The following is a 15,182-nucleotide window of genomic DNA, read 5'->3' on the forward strand; positions in this document are numbered from 1 at the left end:
TCTTCTATGTATGCCTTTGTGTGAGTGTGTTTATGTCTCTTTGTGTCTATGAGTGTGCGCATGTGTCTCGCTCTCTGGAACTGTGTGTGTGTGTGTGTGTGTGTATGTGTGTGTGTGTGTGTGTGTGTGTGTGTGCGCGGGCGCCCCACGGTCCCCCCTCAAAAAAAAATGGCCACCCAGTTTGTGTTATAGAAGCAATTAATAATTTGTTTTCAACAATCTAATATGCGTTATTTCCTCATGTGAAAAACTGTAGCAGCTGATAATAAAATATACCTCAATAGCACCAATAGATACAAATATTACATCTCCCCCCACAAAATTTCCCCCGCAATTTGGGGCAAATATTTCCGCACTTTTCTATTGGCCCAGGGCATCAGCAAACTTTGAGGGTGTGCCCCAGATTCCAGATCACTTACAATAAACTGAGGAAACCAATGATCCTAACATCGACCCCTGGGAGATACTAATATTTACATCTCTCCGTTCTCCATGAACTCCCACTTTCTGTTTCCTATCCTTGAACCAACTTTTGGTCAATGCTACCACTTTTCCAAGTATCTTATTTTTTTAACAAGCCTCTTATGTCGCACCTTATGGAAAGCCTTTTGAAAATGCATATATGCTACATTGATTATTTCTGGGGCACCTGATTTCAATGTTAATTGTATATCGAGGATTTTATGATTCAAAAGCTCCTGTAAATTCAACAATGACCTAACTTTGTTTAAAATTTGTTTTGTAGGGTGATGGATGGATATATCATAAACCACTATGGAGATCTACAGGAGCCAGCACTTCAACATCTGCACCAGCACCTTAAATACTGTTCAATTGAACTAGTGCAACATGGTTTTAAGTAATAAATGCTCACAACAGAAACGGTGACCAATGTTATTTAGTTATAATGGTTTCATATTAAAACTACATTGTAAAATGCAGTAAATCTCTAAGCTGATTTTATTCAACATTAGTGTGTGTATGAAATATTGTATGAGTGCTACAAGTACACATTGGCATGGTAACAATAAGAAGGCACTTTAATGTTACAGCAAAATGAGTGAGAAATTTTTATCTTCAGCTAAGTTTTTATATCTTATCCAAAACCTTTCAACTTAAATTGCTTTTTGGCAACAATCTTGTATTATTTTGACACCAGTACTTGAAAGAGGCAAAATTTCAGTGATTGATGCCTCAGAACAATGATTTATTTGTAATCAGCACAGAAGTACGGTGCTTTTTTTGGCTTGTTCCTGCAGTTGATGAGAATCGCTGAGATGCTGGACTATTGATTCAGCTGGCAGATTTATGGTAACAGAATGCCAAGAGGATCCTTTGATCCAGTCATTGAAGCTATTTAGTTGCACAATTCAGTGAGAATAGCTTATTTCGGTTTAAAACCTTGAAAGCATTCAGTAGGTCACGATTACATAAGCTGCTTAACAAATAGTCTATCCAAGAGAAAAGTGTTGTATGAAATTCCTTTTAACTACATACTTTAAAAATTGCAGGCAATTAAGAGTACCCCATAAGAGGGTAAGCAAACTAAAAATTGTACTTTTATAATTTACCCGTATCCTTGTGAGGTTATCATTCAAGCTACCTTAATTTTCCAAAGTGTGGTGCCTTATGCTATTTCTTGTAGCAGTCTTCCAATCAATGTATATGACGTTACCTGTTAGACTTAAACATGACTAAGTTAACTTTTCATCAGGAATTGAAAATGTAGTGAATTTTTGTGTGTTTCTTTTCAAGTTTCTCGCAGAAACAAATTGGCGTGAAAAAGGCTTACGATTTTACAAGAATAACGGTGACTTATGGTTGTTTGGGTTGTGTAAAAGACATTCAAGTGTAGTTGACGTGGATAAACTGAACTAAGGTCTTTTGCAAATATACCTCGAGCTGCCAGCACCAGTGAGAGATGTTTTATTCTACGGGTGTGCGACTCTTGAGAAGCTGGAGTCTTTCAATAAAAGCTGCTGACTAAGTGTTATTTCAAATATTAGATATCTACCTTTGAGTTATCACCTATATACACCCATAGAATAAATGTGGCTGCCCACACAGTGACAGGTGAAAGATGACTATCTGCATCTCTACTTTGATAGTATGACATAACGTGCATCTTCAGTTTGTAGGTTATCCATATGTCAGATATGTTGTATCACCCAATTTGTATGGGATTCTTTTTGTACAGGTTTTTTAACATTTTAATTCAACAGGACAAAAGGACAATTCTGAATTTATTTTGGGAGGAGTGGGAGAAAGACAGAGAGGTATATGTATATTGTACTGACTGTAGAATTTTCAGTTCGACATTTCTTGAAATGATGTGATATAAGAAGATCTCTTGCCAGAAAAAAAAGTTGTTTAATAATTGGAAAAGTGTGCAAACCAATACACATCACACTTTGGTGATGATACAGTCCTGTATATTTTGCAATCATGTGCAATGCACTGAGGAAACTTGATATGACACTCCTGTAGTAGTAGTACTAGTGGTAGTGGTGTGGAAAGATTGAATAAATGTACTGCACAAACAGCCAATTTTATGGTCCTTTTTTTTAAAAAAATCTTCTTAGATGCACTTGGTACTTTATTTATGAAAAATGCAATTCAAATATGTGCCATAAAACCAATATAATGAATATGAACACATTAGGTAAAATATTCTATGCATTATTTTGATAGGACACTCAGAGTCCCAACATGGGGCTTGAACTCACAACCTTCTGGCTTAAAGATAATCACTGAGTCAAGTTGCTGATTGTTTTGAAACTAAAGTTGAAGGCGTGCTGCAGGATACCTGAGAAAGCATTGGGAAAACCAAGAGTTTGTTTAGACCAGGTTGGTATTACATAAGGCCTGTCATCACAATACAAAGTGAGGATCTTGGAAAATTAAGACACAAGATTTGTATGCATAGTATTGTCCAATCAGGCCACAATATCTTTTAAAATCCAGATCTTGTCATCCACAGTATAAATACCAGTGAATTGCCTTCACATTAACTGTTGCTCAAACCTGAACGTCCCTTTGGTTATAAAATTTAAAGTGACACTTCAGCTCTATATGGATTTTAAAACTTGTCCTTTTTTGAAATTAAAAACTCATCTGGTAAATTTTGAATCGTTTTGTACTTTTCACCATTTTGCATGTATTGATTTACTCACATTTTTGTTACAACAAATGTGATGTGTGGTATATAAGGTATGATTATATAGGCTTCTCTGTGTGTAGATACTGGATTTGGGCCAGTATCAGGAAGTGGATTAAAACTTCAAACTTTATTTTTGTAATCTGATTTTTAATTGGTCTTAGTAAAGTATGTAAAATAATCCAGTTGAGTACTAAACACCTATTTTAACTATAATGCAGCAGATGTGCCAGGGTGGTTGTACAGTACTTTAAATGATATATACAAGAAAGTGAATAGCAACAAGTTTAAAATACTCATAGATGATACAGAGTTATCCAAATGATTGAAAACATTTTCTTGATACTTTCTCATCATGCCACAGAATCTGTAAAATTCTTTGTTGCATTACTCATTTAAACATTGTATTTGAATATTACACACACAATGTAAAGCGCATGGTATTTCACTACATTAGAGGTGTCTGCTTGAAGGTTGCAATAAATGTGATGTTCACAAATTCCAGTTACAATTTGATAGTTAAGATTTTTTTCTTCTAAAACAACATCCTACATATAATAGAACAGTTATCTAAATACTTCTTGATTGTGCTTTACACTTAAATCACATTGTACTTTGCAGTGAATCATGTAATAGTGATTTTTTATAGTATGATGTTTTAATCCCTCAAGAAAAACTAGTTTCAACATTGCTTTTAACTGACAATTTTGTTGAAACTGTCGTATGTGTTATAAAAATAAAAACGTGGTGTATTGAATGAAATGCTCATATTTCAGTCTAGAGTTCAATTGTTGTACATAAGCCACTTGACCTTTCATGCTTTGTGCCAATAAAATTACATCCGAATTACTGAATCCACTTACAATACAGGACATGCTATATAGTGGAACCCTGGATTAGTTGCCAAAATATGAATATGAGATACTAATACTTGTTATATAAGGTAATCTCACTTTAGTTGCTTTAATTACTAGCTGGGGCTTTGTAACATTAATTCAAAAAAATCCACACTTTATAACATAAGTTGGAACAAAACTACAAAAATTGAGTCCATTTAGTAACTTAATTATCAAACCTATAGTGAAGAACATGAAGGGAGATGCACAGAGATCAACAGAGGTGTATTCACTCCATTCGAATGGCAAGGTAAAGGGAGGGAGTTTAAATCTCTCTGTGATAAAGAGGATACATTTGCTGCGACAACAACAACAAGATTCCATTTATAGAGCGCCTTTCACGTCGGGAGGACATCCCAAGGCGCTGGACAGTTGGATCAGGACCCGAGCAGGGGGGAAACGGTCACGGGGAGGGAAGGGAGGGAGCGAGGAGGGGGTAGAGAGTCGAGAGGGGAGCAGAAGGCACGGTCAAAGAGAAGGGTCTTGAGACCGGCCTTGAAGGAGGAAAGGGAGGAGGCGGCGAAGGCACTGGGGGATGGAGTTCCAGACCCTCGGGGCTGAGAGGCTGAAGGCCCGGCCACCGACGGTAGGGCGGTTGGGGCGGGGGATGTGGAGCAGACCGGAGCCAGAGGAATGGAGCCAGTGGAAGGCAACCTTGTCATTTGCCTTCTCCCCCACAAGAATGATGATAATTAGGGGTAATTATTTTTTACCTCTATAACTAGCTCACAGTCAAAACTCACAAATTTATTTGGAATTGTACAGCTGCAGTTCCTCTCTTTGAGGCAAGCCAGATTAATGGAACAGAATGCGTGCATAGCAAACAGTTAAATTCAGATTTAAAGTAGTTTCTGAAACCATCTGTTATTCAGATTTTTGTAACCGACATAGATTTGAGGCTTTTACAAACTCGTTTGATCTTTACTCTTTACCAGCAAATTCCTTCATACAACCTGAACTTAAAGAATAAAGATCAGCAGCATGAATCTACATACTGCCCAGAAGAATGATATTATTAATTATCCTTGCATTTGATACAAATCAAATTATATCATTGCGAATAAACTTTTTAAAACTAGAACATTTCAACTGGACAAGACAGCTTTAATCCTGGACCTATCCCTCTTGTGGTATTGTTAGTGAAGTGTTCGGACTGTTTTTACTGCTCTGTTTTTGAGTCCTGTAGCTCAGTGGTTTTGAGTCCTGCAGCTTAGTGGTTAGAGCACTCGCCTCGCAAGTGAGAGACCTGGGTTCGATTCCCGGCATGTCGAAACCTCAGGCAAGTTTCCTTACTCCACACGCCTGATAATAATTCCTCAAGAAAAAAACAATAATAAATTGGTCACTTCAACCCACGACTGTTTGTGGTACACTGTTGTGCACAATTGGCTGCCGCGTTTCATCCACAAATATACAGTCAATTCACTTTACAGTATATTCTGTGAAGAGCTTTGAGACATTTCAAAGATGTGATAAGGCACTATATCAAATGCAAAGATTTTATATATAGCGCCATGTCATATCTTTGAGACATCTCAAAATGCTTCACAGAATATAATGTAAAGTGAATTGACTATTTTGTGGGTGAAATGCTCGGGAGGGGGTATTTAATGCTGCAGGGGCAATTACATTTTAACCTATTAACTTGCAGCTTCACAGACAAGACTAGCCAAAATGTATTTAGAATTGTACAGCTATAGCTTCCTATCCTTGAGGGAAGGCAGATTGACAGAACAGGTGCATCGTGAACAATTAATTTCTGACTTAATTGTAATTGCATTCTGAAAAATGGAATTATAAGAAATCTGTGGGATATGAAAAGACAAAAAATGTTTAAAAGCAACAACTAGCTTGGATAGAGAGCTTTTCATTCACAAGCAGGTGATTCATGCTGGTCTGTTAGCTCTACAAACACCACAGGTTCCCTCTTCAGTGGCCATTTTGTATGTATTTAGATGTACAGTGGGTGTTGGCAGGTTATTTGGATATCAGGAATAACAAATCTGAGTAAAATCTTATTTGAGGATGTGTCTACACAGTATTGAGGAAACCTGCACGTTCTCAACTTCAATGTGTTGTACAATTCATGTCAACACCAATCAACGATGATTTATCTGATTATAAAGTACTGTGGTTTGCTGTAATATTAGTGACAATTTATGCATAACACATGCATTTTTTAGGAAACTTTTAATATCAAAAGCTCAGGAGTAGAAATAGAGAAAAAATCATTTTAAAAAATTGTTTATAATTTAAACAATACAATTTTATACTTCCAGTTTTGTATAAAGTTGTTCCAATGTCTTAACCTTGTGTGACTATATATGAAGATTGCAACTCAGCAACGCAATTCTCATTTGAACCCTGATAACCAATATGTTTAAAAAAAGAATCTCCGAAATGGATTTTGAAAACTGTGTCATAGCCTCTCAATGTGTCTAAGGAAACCAAACCTGCCACATTAAAGGAACTGAATTCAACATCCCATTACATCAATTGTAGATTAAGATCATTAAAACCCATTACAAAAATGATACAATTAAAGCCGTAATTTGATGCCATAATATCTTAATATGCTAAGACAACAATATTAAGATAATATTTTTAAAATATGAATTTATAATATTTGGACTTCTGCCAAGTTAATCAAACTAACTGAAACTAAGTAAAGTTTTAAACCTTTTATTTTACAAATTACAATGTTATAATCTACATTATTTAACAGACGATTGATGTGCTGGATTGGCCTATTCATTGTGTTCAGGTATTAATTGAAAGTACAATTAATTGGAAACATTTTATGCTGTATCAGCATCAGCTTTCTACTCCAAGCATTTAGTGCTTAACCCATAACACGGGCAAAATGGCTGACTCAGGATTCTTTGGAGTATGATGGCTTGGAGTTCTAAGTTGAACAAATATTCTTAGATCAGCTTATACCATTATCTGTCGCCAACTCAATGCCATGAAGTCAATACCAGACGATTATGATGATGCACTGAATCTATGTTACATTCCTAGTTGACATCTTTCTTGTTTTTACTTAATGTTTCATGCACAAGGAGACCATAGTTTGTTTTTCTTTTTTTCCTTGTAGTTGTTCACACATCTGTGACTAGTTTGACGGTCATATTTTGGCCAACATGGCTTCCAGAATCTGATGGTTCACCAAGTATTTCCTTACTTGTTTCATTGTCCGTGTTGTTATTGAGAAAATCTTCACACTTCATCTGTACCATTAGATTGACTCGTTCAGCTACACAGTGTGCTGTAAGTCGTGCCTCGGGATCATGGTCCCAACACTCTATTATAGTATCACACAGGAAATGCATACCCTGTACAATGAACAGTGATAAATGATAAACATTGTTGTTACATTATAAAGATTGTTACATTACAATTAATTGCCACATGCCTTAATTTACAGTTGCTACAATATAATTTTTATTTGTACTATTAATGGCATTTACCATCACAATGGCATTAACACTGCATTGCCAGACTGCTCTGGCTGCCTGTTCCAGAGAGGATCGATTTCAAGATCCTCACCCTTGTATTTAAGTCCCTGCGCTCCTCTGCACCCCCCTACCTCTCTGTCCTCCTCTCTTCTCAAAACAGTACCCATTGCCTTCGTTCCTCCGGGTCTGGCCTCCTCCTCGTCCCCCGAGTCCTCCGCTCCACCCTCGGCCGCCATGCCTTCAGCCACTATGCCCCGAGGCTCTGGAATTCCCTTCCTCACTCCCTTCGCTTTGCCCCCTCTCTTCCTATTTTCAGGTCTCTGCTGTAGACCTTTCTTTTTGACTGCGCCTTTGGTCACCTTCCTCCCCCTCCCCCTGGCTCAGTCCCGGGATCCATTACTGTGAAGCGCTCTGAGAAGCCGTCCGGCGTAGAGGGCACTATATAAATCTAAGTTGTTGTTTTTGTTCCATGTAATGTGTCTTCTGTAATATTAGTGACAATTCATGCATGATGCATATTACCTTCTTAGGAAACTTCAATATCAAAAGCTCAGGATTTAAAAAGTTTATATATAAAAATGTATCATTTAAATATACAATTTTAATCTTCTAGTTTTGTTTAAAGTTGTTCCAATATCTTACTGAATTATTAAGATGATCCTTTGAAAATGTATGTGCAGATTTAAGCACTTTATTTTGAAAAGACAGTGACATATTGGACAGAGTCAAAACATTTTTTATAAAAGGTTCCTGGACCTTAAGATTTATGAGGAGAGGCTTGCAAACTGAATTCATTTTCATTCAAGAAAAGAAAAGCAAGGGAGGACATGATTCATGTCTTTGCTAAATGACAGTAAACTATTTTGATTTACATTGTATAGCACTAGAAGACAAAGGTTTAAATCAACAAACCTTAACTGGGCTGAGATTATAAAAAAAAACATAGTTAAACAGCAACACTGTTTAGAATTAGAATTGAAATTACAGATTTAGATATAGACCCACTTTAATCAAATACCCTACTTAAGATATTCCTAATTTTAAAGTTTCTGTATTCTGTATTCCAGGTGGCAGGTATAGTCACACAACAAATAAAATCATCTTATCCTGGTTTTATATTATACTTGGAAACTGAAGATTTAGCTGAAGAAAGTTGCCTAAGTCTGGTCTCCAATGTGTAGTGCAAATAGAATGACAATGACAATCAACATACATACTATGTGCAACAAAGGTTTGCAAAATGTGAATCTTGGAAAGGTTCTGGATGGCAGCTTATGAATGTTGCTGAACTAAGAAATCTACATTGAAAGTTATAGTAATCTTAATGTGAAATTAACAAGCTTTCAGAAGTATTAAAAACTGAAAGTTTTTCTTCAAAGATAATGGTAATATCTCCCTCTAAAATACATAACATGGTACTGCTGTTCCTTTTTTTAGATACCACATTCCTAAGACTTTCTTTTTCTTTTTGAACAAAAATAATTTACCAACTTGTATTAAGCACTCTGAGGTGCTATTCTGCATGATGGGGGCTATATAAATGCAAGTTGTTGTAAAATAGATAACCTCACTTACACTCCATTCTCTTTTATTCTTTACTTACTTTATGGAGTAGCCAGGTGCTGGGTATTTCAGGACGGCCTCTATCACGTAGCACAATATCTCTCATGCTTTCAACACAGGGGTGGTCACGTACCTTTGAGCCAAAGGGTGACTCATAACCTTTAACCTCTGTAAAAGAAGAATTTTAAAAAATGATCTATCAGTGTGCTACATCTCCATTTTAGACATCTGTTTTGGAGTTACTGTATATAATTCAAATAGCAATACAGTATGTTTAAAAATCAAAGGTTAGCTATAATTTTTAAATCTAGAAAACATTTTTTTAAGAATGCTCCAGAGAGCAGGACAAAATGGCAATGATGGGGAAGATGGGGTGGGGGGACAAGAAGCAAGCCAGTGTTTGCTCAGCAAAGGGAATGGTCAGGTCGGGAAGTCACAGGTAGGTTAATTAACTGGAAGACATAATGATACAGCACATTGGTTAGGAAGAAAAATTATGTTTAATATAAACATATTTGAACTTTAAACATATTAGAACTTTAGACATGGACATGCTCCTTGTATGAACCTCAGCACTGATTTTTAACCTACACAGTGAATACCAGCAGACTATTTGACTGAGCCCAATCAGTTCTGTACCTGATACTACATCCATATGGTTTTAAATGGTATAATATGGTAGAGATCCAGAGAGAAAATGCTTGGTTATTATTCTCTCTTTTTCTTACTGAGTACATTGAAGCAAATAGCATGTACTTCAGGAAATGTATAAAGAGCCCTACTTATTTGCCTATATTTTTAGAAATATTTACATTTAGAGGTCAGTCAGTCATTTAGAATAAGATAGTTAATAATGGCATTGCTCCCAGATACATTTTACAGGGTTGTGTAGGAAAGCAGACGTATCCAAATGGAGAGAGAAAAACAATAAAGTCTGCTGCCTGCTGGATTTAACCCTCCAATTGTTCCTACCTGGCATCAAATTTATTCTGATAAAAAGTGTGAAAAATGACTTTAGAAAAAATTCTGCAGATGTTGGAAATAAATAAAAACAGAAGTCACTGGGAAAACGTAGAAGGTCAGGCAGCATCTATGGAGACTGAAAAGTATGTTAACATCAAGTCGATGACGAAAGGTGAGACAAGGAAGTAGAAACATCTATCTCATTTTTTGACTGGACATATTACTTACCTCCAATTACTTCACATCTAGAAGCCATTTCCCATAAAACCAGGGCCATTGAGTAAATATCCATCTGCTTAAATGACTCAAGATCTTCTAGATTAACACGAGATTCTAGAACTTCAGGTGCCATGTATCTAGCAGTGCCAACCTAGACACAGAGATAAAGATATTTACATGGCCTTATGGTGGACCAGCAGATTATCAATCAACAAACACTGAATAGAAAATAGATAAACAGTGACAATAGTTTGGGGCATGCTTAGAAATCTAAAATACAATATTGTTTGCTAAAGTAAGACCAGATTTGCAGATAGTATATATACACAATTTGCTCAATTTGTAGATATATATATATTTAAATCTACAAATTGAGCAAATTTTACGAGAACTTAATTTTTTATCAGAGGATAAAATGGTCTACTTGCAACAATAGACTACGACAACAACTTGCACTTATATTAGCACCCTCCACGTAGGGTAGAGTCTCAGAGCACTTAACGGTGGCGGAGCCTTGAGCGCGGTTGAAAAGTAAGGTTTTTAGGTGAGACTTGAAAAAGGGGAGACAGGGAGCAAGGTGGAGGAATTGAGGGAGAATGTTCCAGAGTTTCGGGGCATAGTTCCATATCCTGGATTGTTGTTCAAACATTTGCATTTAGAAGAATTTAGCATTGGAAATGCAGTATATTCTTTTTTTAAAAATTCAGTAACAAAGATTTTTCTAAAGTACACAGAATAGTTTGATTTACAAAAGTTATAAAGTAATTATAGGATTCAGCACCACAACAAGATTACATTTGTATAGCGCCTTTCACGTCGGGAGGACGTCCCAACAAAACATGCACATTTTTATTAGTCCACAACCATCATCTGGGCTGTAAAGCTAGATTAAACTCATTCACTGGTAATTGCTATTATTTGATGTATTGCGCACTATTTTGATATTTTAAGTACAATAGATCTTTCCATATCTGGAAGATTGCAGTACAGAGACGATCACAAGAGGGCGCTAAACTCTTTTGTGATCCTTCAGCACTAGTAATGGAATTAATTGATGTGGAAATCTAAATATAGGTTGCATTTAAGCTAAACACAAGCTGACCATGTTATAAAGCAGTGGTTTGGGATCATTAACTCAGACCCCACATTATTAATGGATGCGTTAAAAAATGCCTACCAATCTGCACAGGAAGACAGCCAACAACCACAACAACTTGTATGTATATAGTGCCCTTCAGTGCAGGAAGCTGCAAATGTACTATCCTTCCAGTCCACAGTGCAAATGTACTGTAAATGGACCTGGAGCACATTTAACAGGGATGGTGTGTATTCACCTCCTCACACAGAAAAAACAAATTCAGAGAATATCCTAGGACAACAACAACAATACATTCGTATGGCGCCTTTCACGTCAGGAGGACGTCCCAAGGCACTGGACAGTCAAGGATCCGCACCCTGGTGGTTGGGATCAGGAGTGTGGAGGGTGGGGAGGGTAGAGGAAGGAGGGGAAGGCACGGCGGAAGAGGAGGGTCTTGAGACAGGTCTTGAAAGAGGCAAAGGAGTGGGATTCTAAACAAGGACATTCTCTGTGCTCCCTCAGCCATGTTGGAACAACAGTGCTGCAAGCCGGGGACATGTTGCTTGACTGCTCACTTATCCATCAAAGGAAACAACAGGACATGTTTCCTGTGTATCCCAGCTCCACAGGTCTTTAGTATCCTGAATGCTACCTTGCAAAACAGACATGAATGATATTCTCTGCTCAAACATTATTAAGCTACTGTTATCATCTTTTTGGGCTCCTGTATGACATCAATTAAGCAGCTTTTACAAGATCACAAGAGAGGTTTAGATGAAGAAACCCCTTCAATCTATTTGATCCCATTCATCCAGAATAGGCACTAACAGAGTACAGGAGAGGACTTTCTAATGTTGAGCAGGTGACTGGTAAGATGAGTGGGGTCTGTCAGTCAGCTAATCAGGGTAACCAATCTCTTTTTTGGAGCTCAGTGTTAGCCTCTGCTTCAATTCCAATAAAATCTGGAAGAGATTGATGTCTTTCCTTTTTGTTTGTGTGAAAAATTGCAAAATTGATAAACCCTTAATGTCCTCCCTTGTACTGCACAGAACTGTGCACACATCCAATTGGGATTATAATACCACCAGGGCACAATTTCCAGGTCACTTAAGAGCAGGAGAAATAAGCAAGAGGCACTGGAGTCATCGGAGGGCCTGTTGTAATAAAACATTGCTTCCCTCTGGTGGTTGTAGATCATAAGGGAAAGAGTCTTTAATTTTTTTTTAAAAAAGCTTCAGAACACAATGCGCACAGATTAAACCTGAGTGGGCTGATTTTGACCCTTGCAATCGGAAATATGAAGAATTAATGTAATAGGCCATATGGTTCGCTACAATATATGCTAGAAATGTCATTCCGGACTCACCTGACCACTGTTGGCAAAATTGTCTGCAGTTAGAGATGGGTCAAGCCGTAGAGCCAGCCCAAAGTCACACAGGACACACTCCCGTTCATTGTTAACCAGAATGTTTGTGCTTTTTATATCTCTGTGAGCTATAGGAATCTTTGGGGTGCCACAAGCAGTATAGTCACTGTGGAGGTGAGCAATCCCGTTTACTAGGGATCCTGCCATCATGTGCATCTCTGTCCAGGTCAGAATATGATTGGTCAAGTAATCCTGCAGATTTCCCATGCCGTGATAGGCTGTGATAAGCCAATATTGCTTTTCTATTCCTCTTCCTCTATCCTCTGCTGTCAGAAACTGCAATACACTCTCATGTTTGAGATCAGCATCAGAGAAAATCTTTCTTTCACTTTTCCATGATGTAAATTCCTCACAGGGGAAGATTTTCACTGCTACAGTTTCATACTGTTCTGAAGCACTATGTTTCAGCTTTGCTCTCCAGACTTCTGCAAATCTGCCTTTTCCAACCATGGCATCCAGTTCAATGGGCAACAATTCATTATTATGATTGAGATTGTTTGCACATGTTGCACTTATGTCAGAATGGCCATCATCAACCATCACAGTACACTTCCCATTGTACTCTCCAAGTTTTCCTTCATTGGCCCTGGTTAAGCTTTGGTGCTGTATCTGTTTCTGAGGCCACTCTTTGGTCACTTTTCTCTGTTCTCGGGTGCGATAGAGATAAAATCCCATTGTTACCATGAGAGCAACCAGAAGAGGTGGAAGTAGGCTCAATACAGCCACAGGAATCACCTCATGGCTTTGGGGTATTGGATACTCTGGAAAACAAATTCAGATGGTCTTGATAACATACATAAAATCTCACTGCAATGTTATCTGGGGTTATTCTCATATAGAGGGTAGCATGAAAACAATCTTCCCATCACATTAAAACTTCCAGTAGGGTTTTATATAGATTATGAATGGAAAAGGTTATATACATAAAAGACTAAGATGCAATATTGAACATATGTTCTTTCAGATCATGAATTTGATAACAATAATAATAATGGTAATATGGGCAGCTATAAATCACTTATTTTAGTTTAGCTGCTAAAACATCCTCAGCTGCATATTTATCAGTTTTATTGTAGTTAGTATATTAATCTGTATTGAAAGGCATTCACTAGGTTCCTGATTGAGATTAATGGAAAAGAGAGAAAGATAAAAATGGTTTTGACTCACCATTTATTTCTGGAGCAAATATCAACTTATCATTGCATTCATGTTCTTTGGTACAGCCACACACATAGATTATCCCTTCTTCTACCGACTGTTCAGTCATGAGACAGTTAGTCGTGTTGTAAATTGGTATCATTATGTCCTCCACAGGTAAATGTGGATAATGACACATAGTTTGAACGCTTGTAGATTCATTGTACCTTTTCCTGTAGGGAATAACAGAAGGCTTATTGAAGCATCAGATATAAAGTAAGAAAATAATGGATTGGAAAGAGAAAGGAGAAAACAAACTATTAAAAGAATCTCTGCTAGCTGCAATACAAATTAACTTTATTTTCTCCACCTTGGGTGAGAAAAAGTAATAATAATAATCCTTACATTTGATACACTGTCTTATCAAATCTTCAAGACGTTGTAAAGTGCTTCACAGAATACTCTGTCAAGTGAATTGACTTTATATTTTTGTGGGTGAAACACGGCAGCCAATTGCACACAGCAGTGTCCCACAAATAATTTATTTACTGATGAAAAGGAAGTTTCATGAGAAGAACAATTGTAAATAGAAAGGAATAAGATTTTTTTTGTGTTGGAGCGGTGATTTAAATGCAGCAAAATCCAATGCCACAGTTTTATAGCTACAATTCCTAACTAGAGAATTTGATTTCATATAATCATAGAATTATACAGCACAGAAGGAGGCTATTTGACCCATTGTGTCTGTGCTGGCTCTTTGAAAAGAGCTGTCCAAATCAATCCCACTCAACCGCTCTCTCCCCATAGCCCTCCAACTTGTCCTCCCCAAATAATTAGCTGCTTTACTCTTAAAACTTGTTATCGAATCGGCTTCCACCATCCTTTCAGGCAATGCATTCCAGATCTGAGCAACTCGCTGTGTGAAAACATTTTTCCTCACATGCCCTCTGTTTCTTACCCAAGCATTTCCCATAGTGTGAAGTTGCCCTAGGTCACTCTCACATACCATCTGGAAGCCAGATTTACACAGGCTGTACAGCATGGAAACAGACCATTTAGCCCAACTAGTCCATGTTGATGTTTATAGCCCACATGAGTCTCCATCCACTGTTCCCCTTTCCCCCATTGTACAACTTTATTCCTCTTAAATACAACTATTCAACCACTACTTCAGGCAGTGAGTCCACATTCTCACTGCCTCCTCAATTCTCTTTTCGTCCCCTACCCACTACCTTATATTTATGTCCCCTGATTAGAGACTCACTAACTCAGCAACACATAAACT

The 15,182-nt window shown here is 37.3% G+C and overlaps 2 protein-coding genes across 5 annotated transcripts in view; one reads left to right on the forward strand and one right to left on the reverse strand.

Moving 5' to 3' along the window:
- Positions 1–3,122, forward strand: part of osbpl11 (oxysterol binding protein-like 11) — a 49,065-nt gene extending 45,943 nt beyond the window's left edge. For all 4 annotated transcript variants that reach the window (XM_042336130.1, XM_007909112.1, XM_007909114.1 and 1 more), the window contains one exon: positions 746–3,122. In XM_042336130.1, coding sequence (XP_042192064.1) covers positions 746–823 — 78 coding nt within the window. In that variant the 3' untranslated portion in view covers positions 824–3,122. The remainder of the gene's footprint in view (positions 1–745) is intronic.
- Positions 3,123–6,793: 3,671 nt separating this feature from the next.
- tgfbr2l (transforming growth factor beta receptor-like) lies at positions 6,794–14,863 on the reverse strand. The gene is made up of 6 exons (XM_042336213.1): positions 14,856–14,863; positions 13,928–14,130; positions 12,701–13,521; positions 10,266–10,407; positions 9,115–9,242; positions 6,794–7,388 (listed from the first exon to the last, which is right to left on the reverse strand). Exons 1-6 carry the CDS (start codon positions 14,861–14,863, stop codon positions 7,155–7,157), a joined length of 1,536 nt encoding a protein of 511 aa, XP_042192147.1. The 3' UTR covers positions 6,794–7,154.
- Positions 14,864–15,182: the final 319 nt, after the last annotated feature.

The sequence above is a fragment of the Callorhinchus milii genome, unplaced genomic scaffold (assembly GCF_018977255.1).
Source record: "Callorhinchus milii isolate IMCB2004 unplaced genomic scaffold, IMCB_Cmil_1.0 Scaffold6, whole genome shotgun sequence".
NCBI classification, from domain to species: domain Eukaryota; kingdom Metazoa; phylum Chordata; class Chondrichthyes; order Chimaeriformes; family Callorhinchidae; genus Callorhinchus; species Callorhinchus milii.

Bases quoted from the DNA above. Each gene is read 5' to 3' on its own strand.
- tgfbr2l (XM_042336213.1), bottom strand. The intron at 13,522-13,927 runs GTGAGTCAAAAC...TTTGTTTTCCAG, and splicing joins ATTTGCTCCAGAAATAAATG to AGTATCCAATACCCCAAAGC. The intron at 10,408-12,700 runs GTGAGTCCGGAA...CTCTGTGTCTAG, and splicing joins ATTTTGCCAACAGTGGTCAG to GTTGGCACTGCTAGATACAT.